Genomic DNA, 23,333 nt, shown 5'->3' on the forward strand with positions numbered 1-23,333 from the left:
CAATGGATCCTGACTCATCTTTGATATGATGTTATTATTTTCTACTTGTTTGCTTTTAGTGTTTGCATAGTAATTTACTGAAGTTTAATGATAGTAATGCTATTTAAAATATTTTATTTATTGATTTATTATTCTAATTATTATAGAAAAATGATAGTAGTTTACTATGATTATTTTTAGGATGATATTAGTTATGAGTGAGTAAAATAGAATTAGTTATTATAGCATCTATCTAGGCTAGTAGCCTGTGACCATATTTATGGTAGATTATAAAATCATATCAAATTCTCTTTATGTGCTTGCTTCAATAGCTTATGAAAGTTATTATATTATTATGATATTATTTTAATATATGAATGTCAATTAAAATGGAAAGAGGAAAAGAAGAAATAAAATAAAAAATAAAAAAAAACGAGAGCCAAAGGGGTGAAGTGGTTGTCACGCTTCACCCAAACCAATGGTCCTTCATATTATATATAGACATAGAAGATCCTTGTATATAAAACCTAATTTTCCTTTCAACCGGTAGCGCCGCAATATAGCCCAATAGCTAGTATATATACTCTTATCCCATTAGGTTAAGAAGGGTAGCACAAAAACCTAATACTGAATCGCTTAGTCAGCCGTACCTGAGATGAGAGAACTCACAGCACAATCCAAAACAATTTGTCACTTTAATCAAGAGTGGAAGGGAGATTAAGTGAAGAAAATTGGAACACGGTTTGATAGAGATACGACAGTCGCTGCAGATGAGGCATGCTAATTGAGCTATTCAATTTCTTTCGCTGAATCTTCAATTAAGGTATGGGGTGAGAGAGAAGAGTTCGAGATCATGAGTGTAAATTAATTGGGATGAACGGGAAAGCCGTATTTCCCAAAGTTCATTCGGGACTCACCGTGACGGTTGTAGCCCTTTGAGAGAATAATTAATTAATGTGCAAATTTAGATGTGGGAGGTTAAAAGAATAATTAGAAACATTATTAAGGTGTTGCTTGATTTAAATTATGTAAATATGTGGTATTTGAAGTCATGGATAAATTTGTGGGTGCTTATGCTTGATTTGCTGCAACTATTTGGATTGATGACTTATTTAATGATTGATATAGATGTGATGTTATGTATTTGAATGTAATTATTGGTATACCACATGTATATGATAACTATTGGAATATGATTATGTGTGATTTAAAGATGTGATATTCAATGATGTGCTTCTAAATGGTCATGTGTGAATGATATGTATTTTGCTAAATGTCTTTTTGATATTCTTAAATGTTGATTGATTATCATTTGATACTGTTATATTATGATGTTGATATGCTATGAATTAATATGTGCTGTTTAATGTTGTTGATCATTTAAAAGTTTGAAGTTGCATGAGTCGGTCTAAGTTGCAAGAATTAAGAAGTTGTCCATGATTATGGAATTGTATAAGATGTTCACGTTGTTATCTAAGTTGTAGGAAGATTGGGTCCATTGCATACTCATTAAAGATTGGGGTTTTAGGTCCGGCAGCTTTATGCTCAAACTATGTTGGGGGCTTTAGGCCCGGCAGCTTTATGCTCAAATACGTTGGGGGCTTTAAGCCCGGCAGCTTTATGCTCACTTGTTGAAGAGCCTAATTACGCTCATATATGTTGTTGAATGGTACCACATGCATTTGCATATCAAGAAGTTTCACGATGATTTAAGTTGTAAAGTTGTTAAGAGTGCATTGTCAAGTTGAGTCGTGTTGTCGAGTCAAGTTGTTAAGTTGTGATGTTTTAACGAATTACTTTGTGATGTCTATTAATGTAATTGTGTGAGACGATGAAGGTGATTATTTGTTGATGTTCTTATGAAGATGGTTATTGGTGACTACATGTATTGTGACTAGTTGGAATTGAATTGTGACATTGTGTGTTGTGAAGTTTTTTTTGGTTCTTAAGTTGTAATGATATTTTCTACTAATATAGATTGAGATGATATAGTATATTCTTCAAGGTTGTGATGTGAAACGACTTTAACTTAATTGCTTACATGTTCTTCTCATTTTTTTTATACTATTACATGTTCTCGGAACTCACCCCTTCGTTGTTTGTGTTTGCTGGCTTGGCCCTGCGGTTGCGAAATCGTAGTTATATAGGTTATGAGTCTTGGAGTCAAGTGCATGCCTTTCGTGAGGACTTGTCTTGTGTCGTCGGTTATTTTGGGGAAAAGCATCGCTCTGATAGTGACACGGGAAGAGGGATATGCTTACTTATTTAATTTTGTGCAAGAAAACCATTGTCTATGATGTAAAATGAAATATTTTCAAAAGAAAAAGATTCGATGTTGTTATTACTATAATTTTTAATGAAGTGAAATATGAATTATGTTTGTTATGAGTCAATGTGATATCCTAAATTTTGTGGAAGAATTCCTATATCATTAGAGAAGTTTTTATTTGACACTTTCCGCTGCGAATCAAACTCTATTTTTAATTAAATAATAGCAATAATTATTAATTGGGATTTAGGGTGTCACACCAACCGTGCAAATATGTACTTCCAGCAGTCACAATATTTGATGCAGCAGCAGTCCGCGTACCCTCAGGAGATCATGGATCAGTTTATGACCCCTCCCGCTTTTCAGAGTTATGTTAATTGGCCTGAGGGCATGCCAGGTCCATTTGGAGAGGGTGAATTCTTTGAAGGCGCAGCTGAAGATGTTGGTGGTGATGGTAATGAAGAAGGCATGGAGCAGGATGATCCAATTCAAGTCCATAGTGCCACTTCATCTCACCAGGGATCAGATGATGACATGCAGGGTTGAGAAGGAAGAAAAGACTTGAAAGCTTATTCTTTTTATTGATATATTATCAAGCTTTCAGTCAATTCTTACCTTCTCATTTATCTTTTATTTGCTTTCTCTTATGCTACTTTGTGAATTTTATTTTGTTTCGGTTGTTTGTTTTCTTTTAGCACATGGACTCGTACTTTGTTTCTTATTCAGTACTTTGTTTAATCATTTTGGAGATTGTTGTATGGTGACAATTGTTTTTAATTAATATCGTGATGTTCGTATTTTAATTAGTATTGTTTAATTAGTATTTTGGTTATGTGTTAGCACTTTTGGTTTAAATAAGTACTTCATTTGGTTTTAATTTAAAAGTTGTGGAAGCTTCTTTTGTATCACTCTTGCTTAATTTTCAAATCTCGGATGATTGATAATGATTCATAGTTGTGATTAAAGCGCAAAGCCAAGGTACAAGTTTCCAGTTTTTTCTAGGTTTTTACTCGAATATGGAACGAGTACTTTGTACAAATTTCATTGCATTTAGTTCTCCGCGATAATTTATTTGTTTGTGAACCACTTAGTTCTAGCCAAAAGTGAGGAAACCTCAAATGTGTGGTACTATATGCAAGGAGACCGGCATTCATTGTTTAACTCGGTTGTGTTATGTTAAATCCAATAATTGTTTTAAATTGTGTGAAGGCATGGAAATGATCAAGGCAAATTTTTTGTTATTGAGTGAAACATACTTGACCACAAATAGCCTACCTTGTGAGAAGAGCGAGTATTTGCTAACCCACTTGAGCCAAATGAATCGAAGTCATCAATTATGAACTGTCAATTCATAAGCACAATGCTTGATGAATTTGCCCTTAAATTTTTCAAGATCCAATTCATTTTTGACGCATTTTAGGACTCTGATATGTTTTTAATTGTTGAACCCTAAAATTTCATTGTTTAATTGTCCCTTTTGCCTTAGAGTAGAGGAACATTCAAACAGGGTATTTGTTGATTCAAGTTGGGGAGAGAAGGTAGATGTAAATCTTTTGTCAAGTACAATGGTGTAATTTATTCTTGATCAAGACAACTTGGTGTTGTAAATACAAAAAGAAAAAGAAAAGAAAACAATGTGTACATGAAAAGAAAAAAAAAAGAAAAAGAGAAAAAGAGAAAAAGAAAGAAAAATCCAAAAATAGAATAAGTTGTCGAGATCAAAGTGTTTCATGTGTGAACACCAAGGGTTTGTAATGATTGGTAGGGAAGGTTGTGGATTTTAATGGTTGATACAAGGAATGTTCCTCTTTGATAGGCTTTTTGATTTCAATTGCCCCACATATGACATTTCTTTTTGTAGCCAAGCCAAGTTATAACCCTCAAAGACCTTTTGATCCATGTTTTTATGCCTTTTGAAATGATAGTTGAATGGACATATAACTTGATTGGAATGTTAACTTGATTGCAGGATGTGTGTTCATAACCCTCATTCATTGATTTCAATTGTTTATCTACTTTCAAAGAAGTGTGTTAGGTGTGGTTCGTAAATAATTGTATTATTGTCTTGAAATATTTGACATGAACTTTGAACTTAGGACTCATTTCATATTTTTAGTAGAATTTTAGATTAGTTGGAAGCTTAGACTTGCCCGTGCATTCATTAAGGTGTAGTTAAGCCCAATTAAATAGGACCTATATATACTCTTGTTAGTAGAGAAAATAGGTTTTCACCAACATTTGCAATTGATAGAGATAGAGAGAAGAAAAGGGTTTGAAGAGGAAGAACAAGAGAAAGGGGTTGGAGGCTAGAGCTAGAAGAGGAATTCATCATCTAGGAGCTAAATTGAAGATTGGGTTAGAGATTCTTGGTGCTAGAGGTAAGAGGGTTAGGCTTCACTCATAATTTCATAATTTTTTTCCTTTTTACCCATTTTGTGAAATTGATGAATTAAACCTAAATGTTGTAAATTCGTGCATGAATGTTGTTATGTTTGAGAACATGAATTACATGATAATTGTGTGATTGTATGAGAATTAATATGTTGAAATGCATAATTGTTGGTATATTTTGTTCACGAAGGATACGAATGTTTAAACGATACCTTCGAAATAATGATATCGTTTTGGACACGAAGGATATTGTAGAAATGATTGTGATAATATTGGTTATAAAGCTAGAATCCGTATTGATCATTAGGTTATGTGTGACGCTTGGTTAAGGAACTCTAGTCCTAACAAGTTTCACGTCTTATTTATCTCAACTTTTACTTTTGCAATTTAGTTTAGCTAGTTACAATTAAAACAAACAAGTACTCTTAATACTTGGAATGATATTTGATGTTAAACTGTCCTTGATATCGCACTAATCCCTGTGGAGACGATACACAAATACTTATCTTGTTTGATGCAAAAATACTTCATCAATAATATAGAATAAACATCAATAATATAGAATAAAAGTTGTTACAAGAAACAATTGTTTTTTGGTGGTGGTCGGGGTTCGAACCCCGGACCTTGCATATTTTTATGCATTGTCCATACCAACTGAGTTAAGCTCACGAGGATAGAAAAAATTGTTAATAATAATATGGAATAAAAGTTGTTACAAGATATAACCTAGCCTAATAATAATAAAAGTTGTTTCATGGATAATATAACCTAATAAATAATAAATGTTGTTAAAAAGATAATATTGAGATTTTAAATTAATATAAGCATAATTTTGGCAATGCAATAAAATTTGCTCCCCTCCCTTCCCCTTCTAAAAATTGAACCAAACACTTCAAATTAAAAATATCTCCTCTCCTCCCCTCCAAAACTCTCGAACCAAACGGACCCTATGAATTCATGCGTGACAAAGAAATTTGAAGGAAAACAAAAAAAAAAAAAACTATATTGCATGAAAGAAAAGTCTGTATATATACAATAAATTCACAAAAAATTCCTAAAAAGGAACAAACTATATACAAACGGTCCCATTGTATTTGACTATTTTCCACTACCAAAACTAAAAAAGAAGAAGAAAAAGGTTTCCCTCTGTTACGCTAACACAGCATAAGAATTATAAAATCATAGCTAGCGCGTGTTCTTCAAGTTCATTCACACAACACCAAAAAAAGAAGAAAAATAAAGAACAAAAGAAAATAAAATAAAAAAATAAAATATTCACTACGAGCCTTAAGCAGCTTTTGACATAACAGAGAGCCGGCTCGGCTTCGCCTGAAAAGCTTCCCGGCGGCGAAGTTGTTGCGGCGAAGGTCGAATCAAATTCGTTAACGTTCTCTTCACAATTTCACCTTCTACACCGATTCGAATCAACGAATTCTTCATCGCCGATCTTCGAAGATTCAGCGTTCTACTTCTCGACAACGCCACGATTTGTTGCCGTTGTTGTTGCTGCTGCTGATGCTGTTGAACTTCCTTTTGCTGTTGTTGTTGTTGATGAACTTTTTCTTGTTTCTGTTGCCGTTGCTTTTCTTGCTCCGCCAAGCGTTTATGATACGCGCACCGAAACGAACCTGCGTGTGTCGTAGGAGAACACATGCATCTCCTCGCCGTCTTCGTACTCGTGGAAGAAACCGCCGTCATCGATTTAGGACATGGAGATTCCGGTCGTTGTTCGACGGAGAATCTAACGGTGGAAGAAGGTGACGGTGGAGACGGTGGTGTAGGACGGTGACCGTACGATGAGGATTGCATCATCACAGGAGAAGCTCTTGGAGTGAAAGTTGATACTGATGAAGAAGCGAAGTGTGAATACGATGAAGTTTCGGATCTTGAGGAACGAAAAGCCATAGTCATTGTTGAAGGTTTTTAGAGAGAGAGAGAGAGAGAGTGTGTGTGTTAGGGTTTTAAAGTGAGAAAGTGAAGAAGTTTTAGATTTATTAAGTTTACAAGTTTGTTTAGACGGTTAGAGAAGAAAACGTGATATTCGAAATTCAGTTACGTAACAAATTGAAGAATCATCTGTAGGGTTTTATATAGAAGGAGCTAGAACAAAGGTGGAAAACAGTAATTGTATTACCTGTCTCATATAATAATATTATATTTTTACTTATGATATCTTTTATAAAAAGATTGTAACAAAAAAATATTTTATAAAAAGATTAATATTTTTTTGAACAATATTATTATTGATATTTTCTAAACTAAATTTCATTGACTTTATTAGTCAAAAATACATTAACTTAGTTAAATAAATTAATTCAATTTACGGTCAAAATTATGGTTAATAATCACATATAATTTATCGCAATTTTTATTTTCAAAGTGATATAAATTAATCAAATATTGAACAGAATTTAGTATAATTTTAAATATTATTAATCAGGTGTCACAAATCTAGTAAAAGGTGGGTATTTATAAAATAATTCAGAAAAAGGAATAGTGGAAGTTATTATTTTATGTTACGTGGTGGATCTGCTGAGCTGACATGAAATTGAAGGGAAGATTATCTTTTAAAAAATGAAAAATGTCATTATCAAGACGAATCATAGTTTTTGTAAATCATTTTAAACTATTTTTTATTTTTAGACCGACATGTCGACATTAGATTAGTAAATTATGCCACGGCCAGGAATAAAATAGTACTAGTATAGTTCAATAGTTTTTTTGACACGATCAATGATAAAGAAACTGTAGTGAAACTAGGAAGCAAGAATAGTACGTGAGTAGAGGAAAATTATGGGATACTGTCTCGAAAAGAAACTTGTACAATGAACGTTAATAAGGATAATTGAGCATTTTAATGTGGTGTTAGCTCACTAACTTAACCCTTCTTTTGACAAAACTAGCCTAGCCTTAATATAAATTTATCAAGAGAATGTTTCTTTTTTCTTTCAATTACGTTTGACAATGTCAAATCGCTAGCTTATAAGGGATAAATTTGTTTAACTTTGTAGGATCAAAGTTGTACTATTTGGTAAGAGTTTTATCTTAGGAGTTTATAGCATTTTCACGATTTAATAAGGTGACAATTGCTTCCACTTATAAATATATTTTCATGTCATATCACATCAAATGTAAGAACTCTTACCACACCCTATCATGTTTAAGATCATGAATAAACATTTAGAGCATAATTCAAATGGCTCGATAGAGGTCATGTGATCGTAAATGGCTCAACGGATCTTGGATATGTTATGATATCATCTTAAAATATGAGTTAGACATGATCCTTTAAAACTGACTAATAAAATGAAAATTGTCAATACATTTTAGATTATACCTTATTCAATGTAAAACTCTTTTTGTGAGACTCTTAATAGTAACAAATTAAAAAATCATTAATTTTTTAAAGTTTCTAATCTTTTTCCTGAGGCAAAAGTCAATTTTAAGCAAAGGTTACAATTGTTGAATGTTCATAGAAAGATATTGGTAATTATTTAACGCTGTCTGTTTGAGAAAGGATAAACGCTAAAGTTTGTTTAGGTAAAAAAATGCAAGTAAACAAATACTACTAATATAAAATATAAAATTTGATAGATGAAGAAACAATTAGCTATAATTTGATTTGTGGTGTGACACCTAAGCAGTATTTCACAAACATTGGGCGAGTAATACCCATTGTTTGTTTGTCAAGATATGATATGTGAGAATGCTGTGGGATGCTTTGTTGAACAACCCTGGAATTTAAAATTAAGAATAAAAAATATTTTTTGGCTTTGAACAAGACTGTAAAATATTCCTAGGTTATTTTATTGTATATATTTTATTTATTTTTAGTAATATTTTATTGTAAGTTATTATCGTTACAATTTATCTTCACTTAATAATTAACGTGCCGGCCCACAATTCCTTTTAAGCGGTAATCGGTGCCACGCATTACTACTGTTGTTGAATGAAGTACTACGTGTTTCTTTCCATACTCTCACAACTATAACCATAATTAATTTATTTCTAAGATTTATATGTTTACAAGGACAATACGACAAAAACAATAATAATAAAATTGTTAAGCCGAACATCGTGATTAAAATATAAAGTTCGATTTATCCATTTATATGTGTGAGTTTTCAATGAAGATTATTATTTAGTCCATCTAAAAAAAATTAAACATTTAAAACTGATGATTTCTATGATGAGTTAGAACAATTTTTACACTACTTGCACGTTTCTGTTAAAAAAAAAAAACACCACTATCCACATACTACAATATACATTGAGGTTGAACTTCGAACCTTAAGGCTTACTTTCAATTTCGTGTGCCCCAATCTACTAATAAGATTATTAATTTAGAAGTTTCTTTTAGCAAAGATAAAGTTAGAGGTTACAATAATCATTTATATAGTATGTTAGTTCAATTTCTTATCAAATGAGGCACTTAATTAGTTATCATCATATATATAATTCTCCTATAATAATATACGTATAAAAATTGGGTCCTGGACTAAATAGATTCCTCGAAGAAAATCCTGTTATGGGTGAAGTATTAATCAAAGTAATTGTGTTAGTTAGAGAATTAATACACGTGTTAGTTAACTTACTTGTTACATAAGTAATTAGTTATTTATGGGTTGCATGATGTGTATTGGACCAAGTTTGTGTATGTAAGCCCGAATCCATATGAAGTGCACAAGTGTATAAATAAGTGACATATCTATCAACAAAAGTTAGTGGAGTTGATCGTTTTTTAAATTCCATACCCTAACTGTGTTATAATTGATAGCACATGAATTATTTAGTGTTATAAATGTCAAAGATAAGGACATTTTACAAATGATTGCAAAAGCAAGTGTTTCTAAAGGATCAGGAAAAACAAAAGGTGAAGCTCGCATGGTTGAAAATGAAAATGATTATGGATATAATCATATTCTTCTCATTTCAACAACTAATTATGAATTGGGTAACACTGATGATTGGTATTTGGACACAAGATGTTCAAATCATATGACAAGTCATAAAGAATGGCTTATATATTTTGAAGAAACCAGTAAAAACCAAGATTAGATGAGTGTTGATCAATGGCAAAGCATTGATACAAGGAACTCTTCACAAGTGTGCTTTATGTTCCTAGGGTGAAGAGTAATTTAATGAGCATGGGCCAATTACTAGAAAAAGGTTTTACTATGCACATTGAACACAATCAAATAGAAGTATTTGATTTTCAACATATGAGAATTCTAAGAGCTCGTGTAACATCCCGCTCTTCAGCTAATGGAAACCTTACCAGTTTAAAGTGTCAGAGGACTAATGTACATTGAAGACGAGTATGACGGGGAACATTTATCAACGATATCAGTCAAGTATGGACTTATGTATCAGTGTCAAGCTAAACACGATTAAGGCCAAGGGTATTTTGGGTATTTGCACGCAAGGAGTATAAAAGCATGTTTGGCTCAAAATATTTCATTTTCTCATGTTCCTTCTCTCTCTAGGTTTTGAGAGAAGATTTTCTCTCCACCTTCTCTCTAGAACCGCCCCCATCTCCCCCTTTCTAAGCCATCAAAGCTTCCTAATACATGAAAATTGGTGATTAAACATGGATTATAGAAGCTTCATGGACAAGAAAACATCAAGAAGAAGAGGTTTTAGCATGATTGGGGAAACTTGGAGATAGGGTTTGATCTTGGGAAGCTTGGAACTTGAAGCAATCACAAGAATCATGCTATGTGAGTTTTTAGATAGAACCCACCTTTGGGATTACGTGATTAATTGTGTGAAGAAAACATGATTTATGTTAGTTTAGTTTTGATGAACTTTTCTACCCCCAAAGTGATTCTTGTTGATTATGTGTTAAATTGCCATGAAATATGTTTAAAAATGTCTCTATATGTTGCTGGATGTTTATGGTGCATTGCAGGATCGAATTGGACGAGTTTTGGGTCAAAATTGCAAAATTTGCACCACAGACCCGAAGAAACTCGCTATTAGCGAAATAATTTCGCTAATAGCGAAATTACCCAGATGAAAGTCGTTATTAGCTCAATTTTCGCTAATAGCTAAATTTCCAGAACCTGCCAAGAAAAAGTTAGCTAATAGCGAAATTCTCTGACTTGGCCAACTTCCTTTTGGCTTGTTGGCCCATTTTAGGGCCGGTGGTGCAATCCGAAGCCTTTCTTTCATCGATTTACAACTTGATAACCCCAAAACAACATCAAATCCATGCACATAACATCAAATGATCCTTGAATCAAAAATCATGGCAATCTTAGCATGTATGGCAAGGACGGCACATGAGAGTTTTAGCCGAATTACTCGGGTAGATGATGATGAATAAGGAAGGGAATGAATGTAGAGCCTCGACATAGTTTGTCGATGTAACAACCCGATTTTCGCTAGATTTATTTTATTATTTATTTTATGTGTGTTATATGTGCTCTTATGTGATTATTTGCCTCTGTGTGTATTTTTGCTTGGGAATTGTAGAATTTGGTGTTAGAAGGGTATTTTAGTCATTTTGGACTTAGGGGCATTTTGGTCATTTTGAGAGTAGGGGTAATTTTGTAATTTGGTTGAGGGTTAGTTTGGTGTTTAGTGAGAGTTGTTATTTTACTAAGTGTTAGGGAGTTGTAGTAATTTATTTATTTACCGGTAGGTGACCGTTAGTATTACTTTTTACCGTTAAGTGAGTAGTAACATTTTGGGGTTGGAATAGAAATGGGTTAGGCCCATTAAGGTGTAGTTAAGCCCAATTAAATAGGACCTATATATACTCTTGTTAGTAGAGAAAATAGGTTTTCACCAACATTTGCAATTGATAGAGATAGAGATAGAGAGAAGAAAAGGGTTTGAAGAGGAAAAACAAGAGAAAGGGGTTGGAGGCTAGAGCTAGAAGAGGAATTCATCATCTAGGAGCTAAATTGAAGATTGGGTTAGAGATTCTTGGTGCTAGAGGTAAGAGGGTTAGGCTTCACTCATAATTTCATAATTTTTTTCCTTTTTACCCATTTTGTGAAATTGATGAATTAAACCTAAATGTTGTAAATTCGTGCATGAATGTTGTTGTTATGTTTGAGAACATGAATTACATGATAATTGTGTGATTGTATGAGAATTAATATGTTGAAATGCATAATTGTTGGTATATTTTGTTCTTGAGCAAGTATGGTGAATAATGAAGTTGTTGTTGTTGAATGATGTAAGAATTCATGTTCATTAGTTGTTGTTACTGATTTGGAACATGTTGTTGTTGAATTGATGCTTTGGGTATCAAGATTGATGAATTGATGTAGAGGTTTTGTGTTGTTGTTGAAGGTTGAAGAAGTAATGATAATTTGATGAACTATGTGCATTTGATGTTATAATTCCAAATTTGATATATGTTTGAGTGCTTGGTAACATGTATGACCTATAAACATCTTTGGGATTTAGTTTGGGGCTTTAAAATGATCAAAATTTGGGTTTTGGGGTGAAAATGGTGTGAAACCCGTAAACTATAGAAGAAATTCGCCAGGAACTCGCTAATAGCGAAGTTGTCTGGAGCTTTTTCGCTGATAGCGAAAATCTCGCTAATAGCGAAATTGCCCAGAGACAACTTTTTCTGTTTCGCGTTCTTGTGTCTTTTTCCCTTGTTTCTGTTTTGATTTGGCTTTTGGTGTAAACATGAAAGTTGTAGATATTTGAGTTGGCTTTCCAATGCCGTTGGTTTGACATGAAAATGATTTTTGGTTTTTGAGTTATGAGGAAAATACTCTTAAGAGGTCTTAGTGAATTTTTACGAAAATCCGCATAACTATTTCTAAGTCGACCCAAACCTCATGGATTGTTTCTTAACTTCAAATTTATGTTCTATGAGTTCAATTAAGGTGCCTAATGATATTTAAACTATGATGTGATTGATTTAACTTGTTTTGCTTTCAAAACGGTATTCATTTGGAAAAATGATAAAGAGAGACGAACTTTGTGATTTTCACGAATCCGTCATACTTGGCTGATGAAATGATTATGTAACCTCTACTGCACGTATATGTGACTTGTGAGAATACATGATATAGGCAATTAAGCTTGTTTACTTGGTTTTGACTTCAATGCTCAATTATTTTAAATGTTGTGATTTTTGGAGACGAACTTGGTACAAAATGATTTTTGAGAGCCAGTTGCTTATGAACCTTATATGAATAGATTAATATGATTATGAGATGATGTATGAATCGTTGTTGAGTGATGAATATGATGTTTGTGATCATATGTTGTATTTGTTCCTTTATTTGGATTGTAAGGAATTATGTGGAAATGTGGCAACTATATGTTGATTTATGTGGAGATGATTGGTGGTGTATATATGTGACAACTATATGTTGCTTGAATTATGGATGTTGTTGGTGATTGTATATATGTTAAGTGGTGGTGAATTGTTGTTGATTGCATATATACAAGTATTGGTGATGTTGAGGTGATTAGTTTGTGTGAACATATGCATTGTAGTCGAGTCATATGTTCATGCATTCATGACTGATGGTGGTGGATTTTATATCCAATTGAGGTGATTACGATGTTTTTGTTGCATCGAAGGTGACGACCTTGAGGTGATATGGTACCACATGCATCTAGATGAGTCTAGTGACATTGCATACATTGTTGGTGGATTGAAATGCATTTGAGTTGTGCATGATGATTGAATTTGTTAATTGTTAATTGACATGATTGAAATTGTGGTACGTGTATGATACACTTGTTGGTACAAACTTGGAATGATGATATTGAATGATATGAGTGTCGTTAATATTTGTGAATATCTGTATGAATTGTTCTTGAATATATCTTTCATTTCCAATGTTCTTGATTTAATCTTATATGGATTATGATGATGTAATGTTCACCCTCAGTGGTTTACCACCTGCCTTTCCGTATGGACGGGTAGATGGAGTGCAGGGTGCTTAGGTTGTGTGCTTGATGTTGCCGAGGAGCGGAGTTCCTCTTTTTATGTGCAAGTGTCTAGATTAGGGCTTTGATCTAGGATAGTACTTGCATGTTAGATTTTGTTTTGATTATGTAGTTTGGAGTTGAGACATTGATTGTATCTGAGAGATGTATTTATTGTCATGAGATTTGGAGATGTTATTCACATGATTATATATATGTTCCGCTGCTATGTTTATGAGACTTGACAATTTACACATGTATGATGTTTTTGTTTCGATGACGTAGCATCTATTTCTAGAATATATTTGTATATTCGCGCGTTTTACCGCTTATTAGAAGTAGGGTGTTACAGTCGAGAACTAGAATGTTAAGCTAGGAATCCTATGTAAGTTCAAACGCGAAGTATATTCTCTTCGCATATGATTAAGAAAGATTATGCACGCATGATAAGTCGTGGATTGATAAGTTAATCTCTCCATTATGAATAAGTATGAACATGAATGAATGACTAAGTATGTAGTTTACCGCTATTCGGATCGATTCCGGATCCAAGGTAAATGAGTATGCATGTATAGGTTTAGCCTTACATGAATGATTAAGACTATGACTAAAATGAATGATGTAGGTGTCATGTCTCTTGTGGTCCACGCAAGGTTCGCATGGGAACGAGATAAGCTCCGTAAGGGGGGGCCCGCATGTCACTGAGTAAGCAAGACGTAGGTGTCGTGAGAACGGGATAAGCTCCGCAAGGGCGGGCCACACGTCACTGAGGGAGTCTGATGCGCCTTAGCTAGGTTTTCATCGGTTATGTATGAGATTGTACTCGGGGTTACTCCACCCGGGGCACTCCGTAAAATGAATCAAGATAATGATTGTTTGTTCAACGCTAACCTAATGAATGAATATGACTATGTATGATATGATGTTAGCCATGGACAAGTCGTGCAATAGAGCAAGATATGAATGATATACCGATGACGATCTTAGGTTTCCCTAATCGTCCGGTTTAGGACCGTGTCATGAATATGTTATGTTTAGGCCTCGATGCGTTTAGCGTATCTTGGCATAGCGGTCTTAGGATTCCCTTAACCGCCATGACACGTATGATGTTAGTAAAGACCTATGACAAGAAAGATAAACCTATGACGGATCTAGTATGCACTACCGTCTAGAAAAGCATGACCACACACGTATAATCAACCGTCAGGTTGTATTGTAGACACGTGGTGACCGTAGGTTTCCCCCGAGGTTACCTATAGCCTAGGATTAGGTAGAACTCACTGAGACATTATGTCTCATCCCAATCCTTATTTGTTTCAGATAAGCAGGATGGTTTTGCAAGCTTGAAGTCGGATGGATATTTTAGCAAGTGCTCGTTCGTAACGCTGCAGGATGTCATGGATTCAAGGATATTTTCATTATGTATGGTCGAGATGTATTGTTTTGTTGTAGTACGAACGTGATTTGTTGTATATAATATTCATTCGAACTTTTATTGTTGTAAATTTTAATGTATCCAGTACTGAGTATAACGCACATGCTAAACTTCCTAGGTACGTTTAGTATGGGTGTTACAGCTCGTATATCTCATAATAGAATATTTAAAGTCCAAATCAATGCAACAAAATTTCACTGTTTTGCAACTGAGGTGATTGATGATGTAGCATGGTTGTGGTACCTCGGGTATGGACACCTAATTAACTTTAAAATTCTTACCATTTCGAAGTCAAGGTAAATGGTGCATGGTTTGCCCATAATTAAGTTGCCTATAGATATGTGTAAAAATTGCTTGACGAGCAAGTAACGAAGGAACTCATTTGTTTCTCAAATTCCAATGAGGTGGTTTAATATGATGTTAGTGGACCATTTGATAGATTATCATTGTGAGGGAAGAGTACGTTGTCTCATTTGTGGGTGAATACAGTAAAATTACGTGGGTTTAACTAATCAAGTCTAAAGAAGTGTTTCATGTGGTCAGACAAGACGCCATTTATCAAGAGCTTCAGGATATTTGGATATATAATTGTGCTTGAGACATGTCCCAGATCATAAGAGAAAGAAACTTGATGATAAAAGTGAGCCTATGAATACTTGTAGGTTACCACTTTGCAGGATCATATATGTTGTATAGTCCACTTACAAAGAAGATCACTGCTAGTAGATATGTTACAATCAATGAGAAGGATGCCGGAATCGGCAGGAATACGTTGGTGAGTCATCATCAAGTGTGCCATTTGCATTCATTGAGGAGAAACAAGAGCCTACTGAGTACAAGACAATCTCATTATGATGTGCCTATGTGTAGATGATTTATTATTAATGAGCAGGAATCATGATTAAAATAGAGTCATTTGAGATTAAAAAGTTGAGAGAGAGAGAGAGAGAGAGAGAGAGAGAGAGAGAGAGAGAGAGAGAGATGCTCAATGTACTTAACTTAAAGAGACTTTGATTTAAAGGGGAGTGTTGAAGTATAAATCAAAGTAGTTGTGGTAGTTAGATAATACACGTGTTAATTAAAAGTTAGTTAAGTTACTTGTGTAGATAGGTTTGGATTTTATGATGCGCATTAGCTAGTGTATATAAGCGTATATCCATTTGAAGTGCACAAGTGTATAAATAAGCGACATATCTATTAATAGAAGTTAGTTAAGTCGATCATTTTTTAAATTCAATTCCTTTTCTACGACTATTTCACTCTAAGTGTGTATGCGTTTCCTTTGATCAAATTCTAACAAACCATAAAAGAATAATTTAGGTATGTGATGTCGAGAGTATGGAAAATGCTACTTTGAGCGAAAACTTTTTCCCGAATACTAGTTACAAACCCGTGCTTCGCACGGGGGTTAGCTACTTTTTTGACAAAATATTATATCGAACAGATAGATTGCGAAATGACAGATAATTATAAACCATAACACAATATTTAGAGTACTCCTGCATCTGGGGTTAGAAAATGAAATGTTCAAAACGGCTTATCACGAGTAACAAATGAAAACGTCAAGGACTTTTTTGTAGAGAGATACAAAGCAAGTTGCAGCGAAGACAACAATTGAGAAGGCTAAACGTGCATTGAAAAAGTAGTGGCTTTCAACAACTCAATAACTGTAAAGTTAATTTAGTAGAATAATTGTGAACTGTGTACTTGATCTGATCCACCACCCCTGCACTATGCAGAGTCAATCTAACCTCGTGGGTACCCACTATACGGGTACTCGTGGGTATTCAGGTATCCATGGGTACCCATGGAGTTTTGAATTTGTTTATTTTTTGGTACAAATAAAAACTTTTTTTAATTACCAAAAAACCTCAACTTTTAAACATCCATATATAATCCGTTCAAAATTTCATAAATCATACATAATCCATAGGAAATTCATGATTCTTAGATAATTTATATGTTTTATGATGTGAATGAAGTGGAAACGGTCAACCTAATAAGATGAATTAAAAAAATTTAAAATAAAAATAAGTTATTATTGAGGATTTTTAGATGGGCGGTAAAATTTCCTTCAATAAGGTAACAACTTTTAGTACAAAGGAATAATCCACTTAGCCAATGAAGGAAACAATTTACACCCAAATCATGGATTAACATGAAAAGATTCATAAGAATGTCACTTAATGATAGACGGCACAAAACACAAGATGATTACAAACATAAGAGCCTTAGGTCCTTGTCTTGAAAGGAATGGCTCAAATGACAGCAAGCTATTATGTGTCTTTTTTTTGTATACTCAAATGATTATCCCTCCTATCCATAATTTTATCAGTAATGTAGAGAAATGACGAAATGATGATTTTACATGAAGCAACTGATTAGATTAGTTTATTTAGACTCCAATAATTTCACAACAAAAAGAATGTTAAAACTTATTTTTAGACGTATTGAAGATTCATTTTGGACAATGATTCTTTAATTATTGAATTAAAAGAGACTTGAGTGAGAGAAAGAGTTCTCGTGGATTCTACATGGAAATGAAGAAGAAAAAATATTTGTTGGACAATGTCACTGTCGATAACTTGTTAACATTCATACCTTTTTTTAGACAAATTTAACACGTACATTTGTTGTAAAATAAAATAAAAATAAAACAGAATAAAAGAAAGAACAAAATATTAAATGGAATAATTCAACAGATCTAAATACTATCTATTAATGTTGCTCTAAAAAAAAGGACTATCTATTAATGTTGATTTACAAATATATCATCATGTCTAATTAAGAACTTAAGTCTATGGCACATAAAGTGAAGAAATCTCTTTTTATATCTAGCTTTTGGAAAGTGATTTCCTTCACCCTGCTTACTTTAAGCTGGTCAAGTATCTCGACCTCCTCTTCAGTCTTCAAAACATTATAATAAAAAATAATCACCTCGCGTACCTTTTGGAACCCAAACCTTTAAAGCTCAGAAGCTCTTTCAGTACCTGCATAATCAGAGCATGAGCAAGGTCGCCAGGAGTAGTGACTTCATCGACATAAGCTGAGATATTGCAGGTAACATTGTTAAACAGATTCCTTTCCAAGGGAGGAGTATCCATTAGATTCCACATATCAATTAACTTAGAAGCTAATTCTTTGAGCTGCACATGTTGAAGAAAAAATATTATACCATTAGACTAAAAGCCAATCAGAAATGAATTCAAAATATTTGAGGTAAATTCACTTCCTAGTGTTATAAACATGAATATGTTGAGACAAAACCACAGAATGCAAAAAATTAGAAATAATTGAAAGCTTGCAGTTAACAACCTTGTGAAGTCTCTGCTTTTTAATGTCTTTCAGCATCAAGACTGTGTTAGCAAGCCTAGCAGTAGAACCATTCCAGCGTGGATGAATCTCAGCTATAGTACTGGAGGAGTCCATACCAAGAACAACACATATATCACGCACAACGTCCAACATATCTTCTCGGCTATGACACAAATGCAGTTTAATAGCAACTTACAAATTTGAGGTAAGTAACCATTGTTGCTAGTACTTCTTGCATAAGATGCAACAGTTCTAATTAAAGCTTGTACTTGACCTTCCATCCCCTATTCATGTGAATTGGATGCAACAATACCTCTCCTAAATAAGATGCAACAGTTCTAATTAAAGCTTGTACTTGACCTTCCATCCCCTATTCATGTGAATTGGATGCAACAATACCTCTCCTAAACAACATTCAACACATACAAATCAGGACATATGAGGTTTAGATAAATTAACTCATCAAAATTTAACAGACTCAAATCAATTCAAGTTAATATCCTTCAAAAACAACTTACCAAATGAGTACCAATCTGAATTTCTCCATAAAAAACCTGCAGAATCGTAAAAAAAAAAAAGATATATATACAATGTGATAAAAAAAATCAGCCATCAACAGACTTATATAGGAAAGACAAAAACACAACAAATAAATGGAAGAAAAGCACCAAGACTGATTCAATTTCTCAAAGTGGACAACAATCATTCATTATAAGAACCAAAATCAGTACTCAAAGTGGACTAAATACTCCTAATCAGCATCAATAATTATCATATTACAGAAGAGAACTCACCCGTTGCAAATTTCTTGACCATGCACAATGATGAAGTTTATTTCTTTTACTCCTTTGCTTCAATTGATATCACCCAAAGGTTATGTAACAATGAAATGAGATATAGTTAGGCGCATTTTGAGGAAGCAAAATCGCTACTGCAGCAAGTTGTTAAAAAAAATGTCAAACTTTGAAGATTGATTACGTGCAAATATCGCTTAGTGTAGGTATTACTTGTCAATCACGGAATGAAGTTAAGATTAAAAAACATAAAAAACAATCACATTATTCTGGTTAAAAATCATAAGGTTGTCACATTATAAGGCCTCACTACACTATTTACTTGGAAAAAAAAATTCGACAACTTTGTAATATGACCTCACTACACTATTTAATTTGCTAAACATTGTTAAGAACAAAACAGAAAATTCAAAATGATATGCCAAATTACTTCTTTGATTTGAGGTGCTCTAGGTGGATGAATGTGAATATTGAACTTCTTTAGAATAGCAAAATCAGTCATGGAGGAGTTTGAAGTAGCCTGAGAAGTGTTACCAGAAAGTGCTACATTAGATGAGATTAGGGAAATGGCAGTTTTTCAATGGATGTATGTACCTTTGAATCTTGCAGAATTCCTAGCATACCAAATTGTAGCCAAAATATTGACAATGGCTGCTTTGATAGCAATCTTGCATTGAGGACTTCATCTCGTGTCACAAATCTGCAAAACGTCCTTTATGCTATTGAAATGCAGGTTGAGATTGAGAGTAGCAAAAAGCCAGTTCCATATTCTGATAACATAAGTACAGTCAAAGAACAAATGAAAGGTTGTTTCAGTATGCTTCAAATAAAGATTACAGATGGAAGGAATATTACAACCTCTCTCCATTAGTTTCTCATTTGTAGGCATTTTATCATGCATCACTCTCCAAGCAATCAGAAATCTAGATGGAGGTATATCAATAATCCATATGGTCTTAGCCCAATGCAATTTCTGAGAATGATTATCTTTGAAAAGATAGGCATCTTTGAGGGAAAGGTCACCAGATGGAGTATTCATCTAAATGAGCTTATCTGGACTGGTTTCTGCAGGAATAACCATTGAATTTACCAGTTGAGATAGATTAGGAATGTTAAGCGAATAAATTAGAAGCATATGACATAACTGTATAATAAGATGCAACGTATGGATAAAAATAGCATGGCATATAATAGTTGTATTTTCAATATTAATTATCTCACTCTTCATCTCAAATAGAGACCGAAATAACAATATTTATCTCAAATAGAGACAGAAAATCTGCACAAAGAAGACTACATAGCTTCAAATCAATTGATGCACAACTTAATCACAACCTTTCATCAATTTATAAAGAAAAAATAGAAACTAAAATCAGGAATTTTCAAAGTCACAACCTGTCAGGCCTGAAATTATCTTAAAATATGTAAGAACATGTTGAGTTAAAAGGATAATAGAAGCTAGCTTAGCAACACTGAAATTGATCACCACTATTGGTGACAAAGGATGTCCAAGAGAGAACAATCACATTCAAAACAACATTTCATATTCCCTCCAAACAAAGGTTAGTTTCAAGGCGGCTGCCTAGCACTTCCACCATATTTCATCTTCAATTGATCCACCAAGGTTGAAAACACTCATATTTAAGTATGATTTCTGCAAAATAGTCCAGAAAATTTTTCCATGCTAGAGGAGACAAAATGTGAGAGTTTAGGATCTTAAAATTATAAGTTATCTAGCATCATGGCCTACGGTTTTGTTAACTAATCATCCATATACTTGTATAATGACCTAAACCACTTGTCACCTTTAAAGTGACTCATTTTTTAGACTTATTATCAGAGCATAAATAGCTTTGTTAATATGCTTTTTTACTGCAAAAAGTGATAAAAGGTCATTTATTTACCTGCATTGTGATCCCTCTTTTTCATGCTGGCCTGAAAATTTAAGGCACTAAAATATATAATTTTGATAAAGTTGTATAGTCCATCACCAAGGATTAATGCAAAGGAAATAAAAACCTGCATCATGAAAATAAAGAAAAGTTAAGACTTAAAATGGAAGAGAAAAAACACAACTCAAATCAAAGAAGTTCTAATAGAGTGTTCTTAAGTTTTTGTTTATTCAAAGACCTTATAACCATTAAGACTCTTCATGATGTTTCTTTGTCTCTGCAACATAACATACACATTGATGAGAAGATAGACATAAACTTGGAAAAACAGCTTCTTAAGCCTATTCATATAACTCAAGTTTTGGATTACCTAAAGTCAACCATGTACCTTAAAATTTTGTGACAGAACAGCTGTGTTTAAATAGCAACTGGGACATATAGGCAAATTATAAAATTATGAAATTAAACATGAAGAAACTACTGTATGTCCTCTTTCAAACGCAACTTGTCCCACTCGAAAAGGAGTTTCCAAGCTTAAGATATTAACTTTCTAAGCTGACTGAAGCAACATAACTTGTAAAATCGAACAGCTCAATTCATAAAATCACTATAAATCACATAACCAATATAAAAATATAAGACTTGACAGTATTAAAGTAGTAAAAGTAAGCTTTCCAATCTAATTGGTTTCGCAACCACCAGATTCATATTTATACAGGCATATATCAACTGTGTGTACAATTATAGGACATAACAAATTTTAGAGAATAGAGATACATTTGAACTTATACTCTTTGAAAAATGAAAGCATGAATTATATCACAGGTATGTTACAATCATAATTTGCACTTTTATATTATATAGTACTAATCATAATTAAGCATGCTCAACTGTTTTGCATACAAACAAAACATCATCAATTTTATCACAATCATAATTAAGCATGCTCAATAATCAAACCCTTTAAGAAAAAACAAATGCCAAATGTGTAAATGTGTAAATAATAGTAAACCTCATGTGTAAATGTTCTGACAGGTATGCCAAATGCCCTAGCCAATCCAAAATCTGCAAGCCTTACTGAATTAGTGCGGCGAACTATCAACAAATTTTGTGGTTTCAAACCTACTCAAAATCAAAGATGCCAAACAGGGACATACCTGCATTAATTGGCCATTTTTACCACCAATGGTTGTGACAATTATATGTCTGATTTCGGTACCATTTCCATCTACAATGCTAGCGGCTTTCATTTCCTGCATATAGATTTAGATCAGCAATTTTGACATAAATAGACTGCAAATTTATTCAACCAAAATGCTTATTCAAGATCAAAAACAAAAATTGCAGAAACAGTTTTATTGCAAAATACCTCAAACGCTTCAGTTTTTGACCTGCAAGCAAATGAAACCCATTTTTCAATTACTATATGAAACCCAGAAAACCTAAATTTGTGCATATAAACTAACCTTTCAATTTTGGAGTCTCAATTAGATCTAATAGCTATGTAATCACTTAATTAGGGTTATAGAAATGGGGAATTAGGGATTGAAAGAGAAGAAGAATGATACCTGGTCGGAGGGAAAGACTTATACATGCATGGCTTTAGATTGGAGACAATCGTCTCTCTCTTACTCTTCCTCACCGGCGCCGTCGTTTTTCGCCGCAGCTGTGACGGAGGAGAATGGATTCTCCTCCCTTTCCCGTTCCAATCCCGTTCCCCCTTCTTTCTCTTCTCCCGTTCCTGTTACCGTCTCTCTCTGACTCTTCCTCACCGGCGCCACAGTTGTGACGGAGGAGAATCGATTCTCCTCCCTTTCCCTTTCCTGTTCCCGTTCCCCCTTCTTTCTCTTCTCCCGTTCTGTTTCCCTCTCCCCCCCCCTTTTTTTTTTTTTCTTCTCACATATATATAAGTAAGGGGAGTTCAATTTACCGATTTACCAAAATGCCCCTCAGAAGGGCAAAATGGTAAAACGCACGGACTACTATTTTCATATTTAGTTTAGTAGATTTCACGACCTGCAAATTATAATTGTAGTGGGTCCTCTTTATTTTCACTTCCACTTCCGTGTTTTCCACTTAATAGAAGATTAATGATGCTAGTTGATTCGCAATCAATTCGTGAGAATATTTCTCGCTGCAACTAGCACCGCTCCAAGTGATTATAATATAGAATAATTATAATCAATTTTTAAATTCAAATAAAGATAAATTTTCAAAGCATTCAAATAAAGACCTCAAGCATAATACATAATTTTTAGAGGATATAAAGTTGTTTTGGTGGCTAATGTGAGTGAATTAAAGAGTAGAGTGATAAGAGTGGTCATGAGTATGATTCCCAGCGTTTG

The 23,333-nt window shown here is 33.6% G+C and overlaps 3 protein-coding genes and 2 long non-coding RNA genes across 40 annotated transcripts; 2 read left to right on the plus strand and 3 right to left on the minus strand.

Annotated features, from left to right (window-relative positions):
- The first annotated feature begins 411 nt into the window (after positions 1 to 411).
- On the plus strand, positions 412 to 3,006 carry LOC146951533 (uncharacterized). The gene is made up of 2 exons (XR_015027932.1): positions 412 to 802; positions 2,119 to 3,006. It is a non-coding gene; the product is annotated as an uncharacterized LOC146951533 (long non-coding RNA).
- A 2,638-nt stretch (positions 3,007 to 5,644) lies between these two features.
- On the minus strand, positions 5,645 to 6,732 carry LOC146951534 (uncharacterized). Its single transcript, XM_085747507.1, has one exon. It carries the CDS (start codon positions 6,548 to 6,550, stop codon positions 5,927 to 5,929), a length of 624 nt encoding a protein of 207 aa, XP_085603633.1. The 5' UTR covers positions 6,551 to 6,732; the 3' UTR covers positions 5,645 to 5,926.
- Positions 6,733 to 10,132: 3,400 nt separating this feature from the next.
- Positions 10,133 to 13,800, plus strand: LOC146951535 (uncharacterized). Its single transcript, XR_015025510.1, has 2 exons — positions 10,133 to 10,359; positions 13,551 to 13,800. It is a non-coding gene; the product is annotated as an uncharacterized LOC146951535 (long non-coding RNA).
- A 3,849-nt stretch (positions 13,801 to 17,649) lies between these two features.
- LOC146951536 (metal-nicotianamine transporter YSL3-like) lies at positions 17,650 to 22,867 on the minus strand. Of its 36 annotated transcripts, none has more exons than XM_085747532.1 (14): positions 22,557 to 22,867; positions 22,358 to 22,430; positions 22,146 to 22,241; positions 22,001 to 22,053; positions 21,227 to 21,265; positions 21,001 to 21,031; positions 19,955 to 20,161; positions 19,720 to 19,866; positions 19,527 to 19,616; positions 19,097 to 19,233; positions 18,821 to 18,856; positions 18,499 to 18,706; positions 18,303 to 18,402; positions 17,650 to 18,133 (listed from the first exon to the last, which is right to left on the minus strand). In XM_085747532.1, exons 1-5 carry the CDS (start codon positions 22,580 to 22,582, stop codon positions 21,247 to 21,249), a joined length of 267 nt encoding a protein of 88 aa, XP_085603658.1. In that variant the 5' UTR covers positions 22,583 to 22,867; the 3' UTR covers positions 17,650 to 18,133; positions 18,303 to 18,402; positions 18,499 to 18,706; positions 18,821 to 18,856; positions 19,097 to 19,233; positions 19,527 to 19,616; positions 19,720 to 19,866; positions 19,955 to 20,161; positions 21,001 to 21,031; positions 21,227 to 21,246. The 36 variants fall into 36 exon arrangements, with proteins under 36 accessions (XP_085603658.1, XP_085603656.1, XP_085603668.1 ...); XM_085747530.1 differs by having other exon boundaries at positions 19,691 to 19,866; XM_085747542.1 differs by having other exon boundaries at positions 19,097 to 19,153; positions 19,691 to 19,866; positions 21,001 to 21,115.
- LOC146951537 (65-kDa microtubule-associated protein 1-like) lies at positions 17,772 to 18,669 on the minus strand. The gene is made up of 4 exons (XM_085748751.1): positions 18,572 to 18,669; positions 18,303 to 18,465; positions 17,978 to 18,133; positions 17,772 to 17,894 (listed from the first exon to the last, which is right to left on the minus strand). Exons 1-4 carry the CDS (start codon positions 18,667 to 18,669, stop codon positions 17,772 to 17,774), a joined length of 540 nt encoding a protein of 179 aa, XP_085604877.1.
- Positions 22,868 to 23,333: the final 466 nt, after the last annotated feature.

The sequence above is a fragment of the Medicago sativa genome, chromosome 2 (genome assembly GCF_051527215.1).
Source record: "Medicago sativa cultivar Bolivia chromosome 2, Bolivia_mono, whole genome shotgun sequence".
NCBI classification, from domain to species: domain Eukaryota; kingdom Viridiplantae; phylum Streptophyta; class Magnoliopsida; order Fabales; family Fabaceae; genus Medicago; species Medicago sativa.

Coding starts and splice junctions, on each gene's coding strand:
- LOC146951537 (XM_085748751.1), bottom strand. CDS start 18,669: ATGGAAGGTCAAGTACAAGCTTTAATTAGAACTGTTGCATCTTATTTA. Junction 18,134..18,302: donor AAAAGCAGAGACTTCACAAG/GTTGTTAACTGC, acceptor CAACATGTGCAG/CTCAAAGAATTAGCTTCTAA. Junction 17,895..17,977: donor CTCATGCTCTGATTATGCAG/GTACTGAAAGAG, acceptor AATGTTTTGAAG/ACTGAAGAGGAGGTCGAGAT.
- LOC146951536 (XM_085747516.1), bottom strand. CDS start 22,582: ATGTATAAGTCTTTCCCTCCGACCAG. Junction 22,242..22,357: donor CAAAAACTGAAGCGTTTGAG/GTATTTTGCAAT, acceptor ATCTATATGCAG/GAAATGAAAGCCGCTAGCAT. Junction 20,162..21,000: donor AAAGAGGGATCACAATGCAG/GTAAATAAATGA, acceptor TTATTCCTGCAG/AAACCAGTCCAGATAAGCTC.
- LOC146951534 (XM_085747507.1), bottom strand. CDS start 6,550: ATGACTATGGCTTTTCGTTCCTCAAGATCCGAAACTTCATCGTATTCA.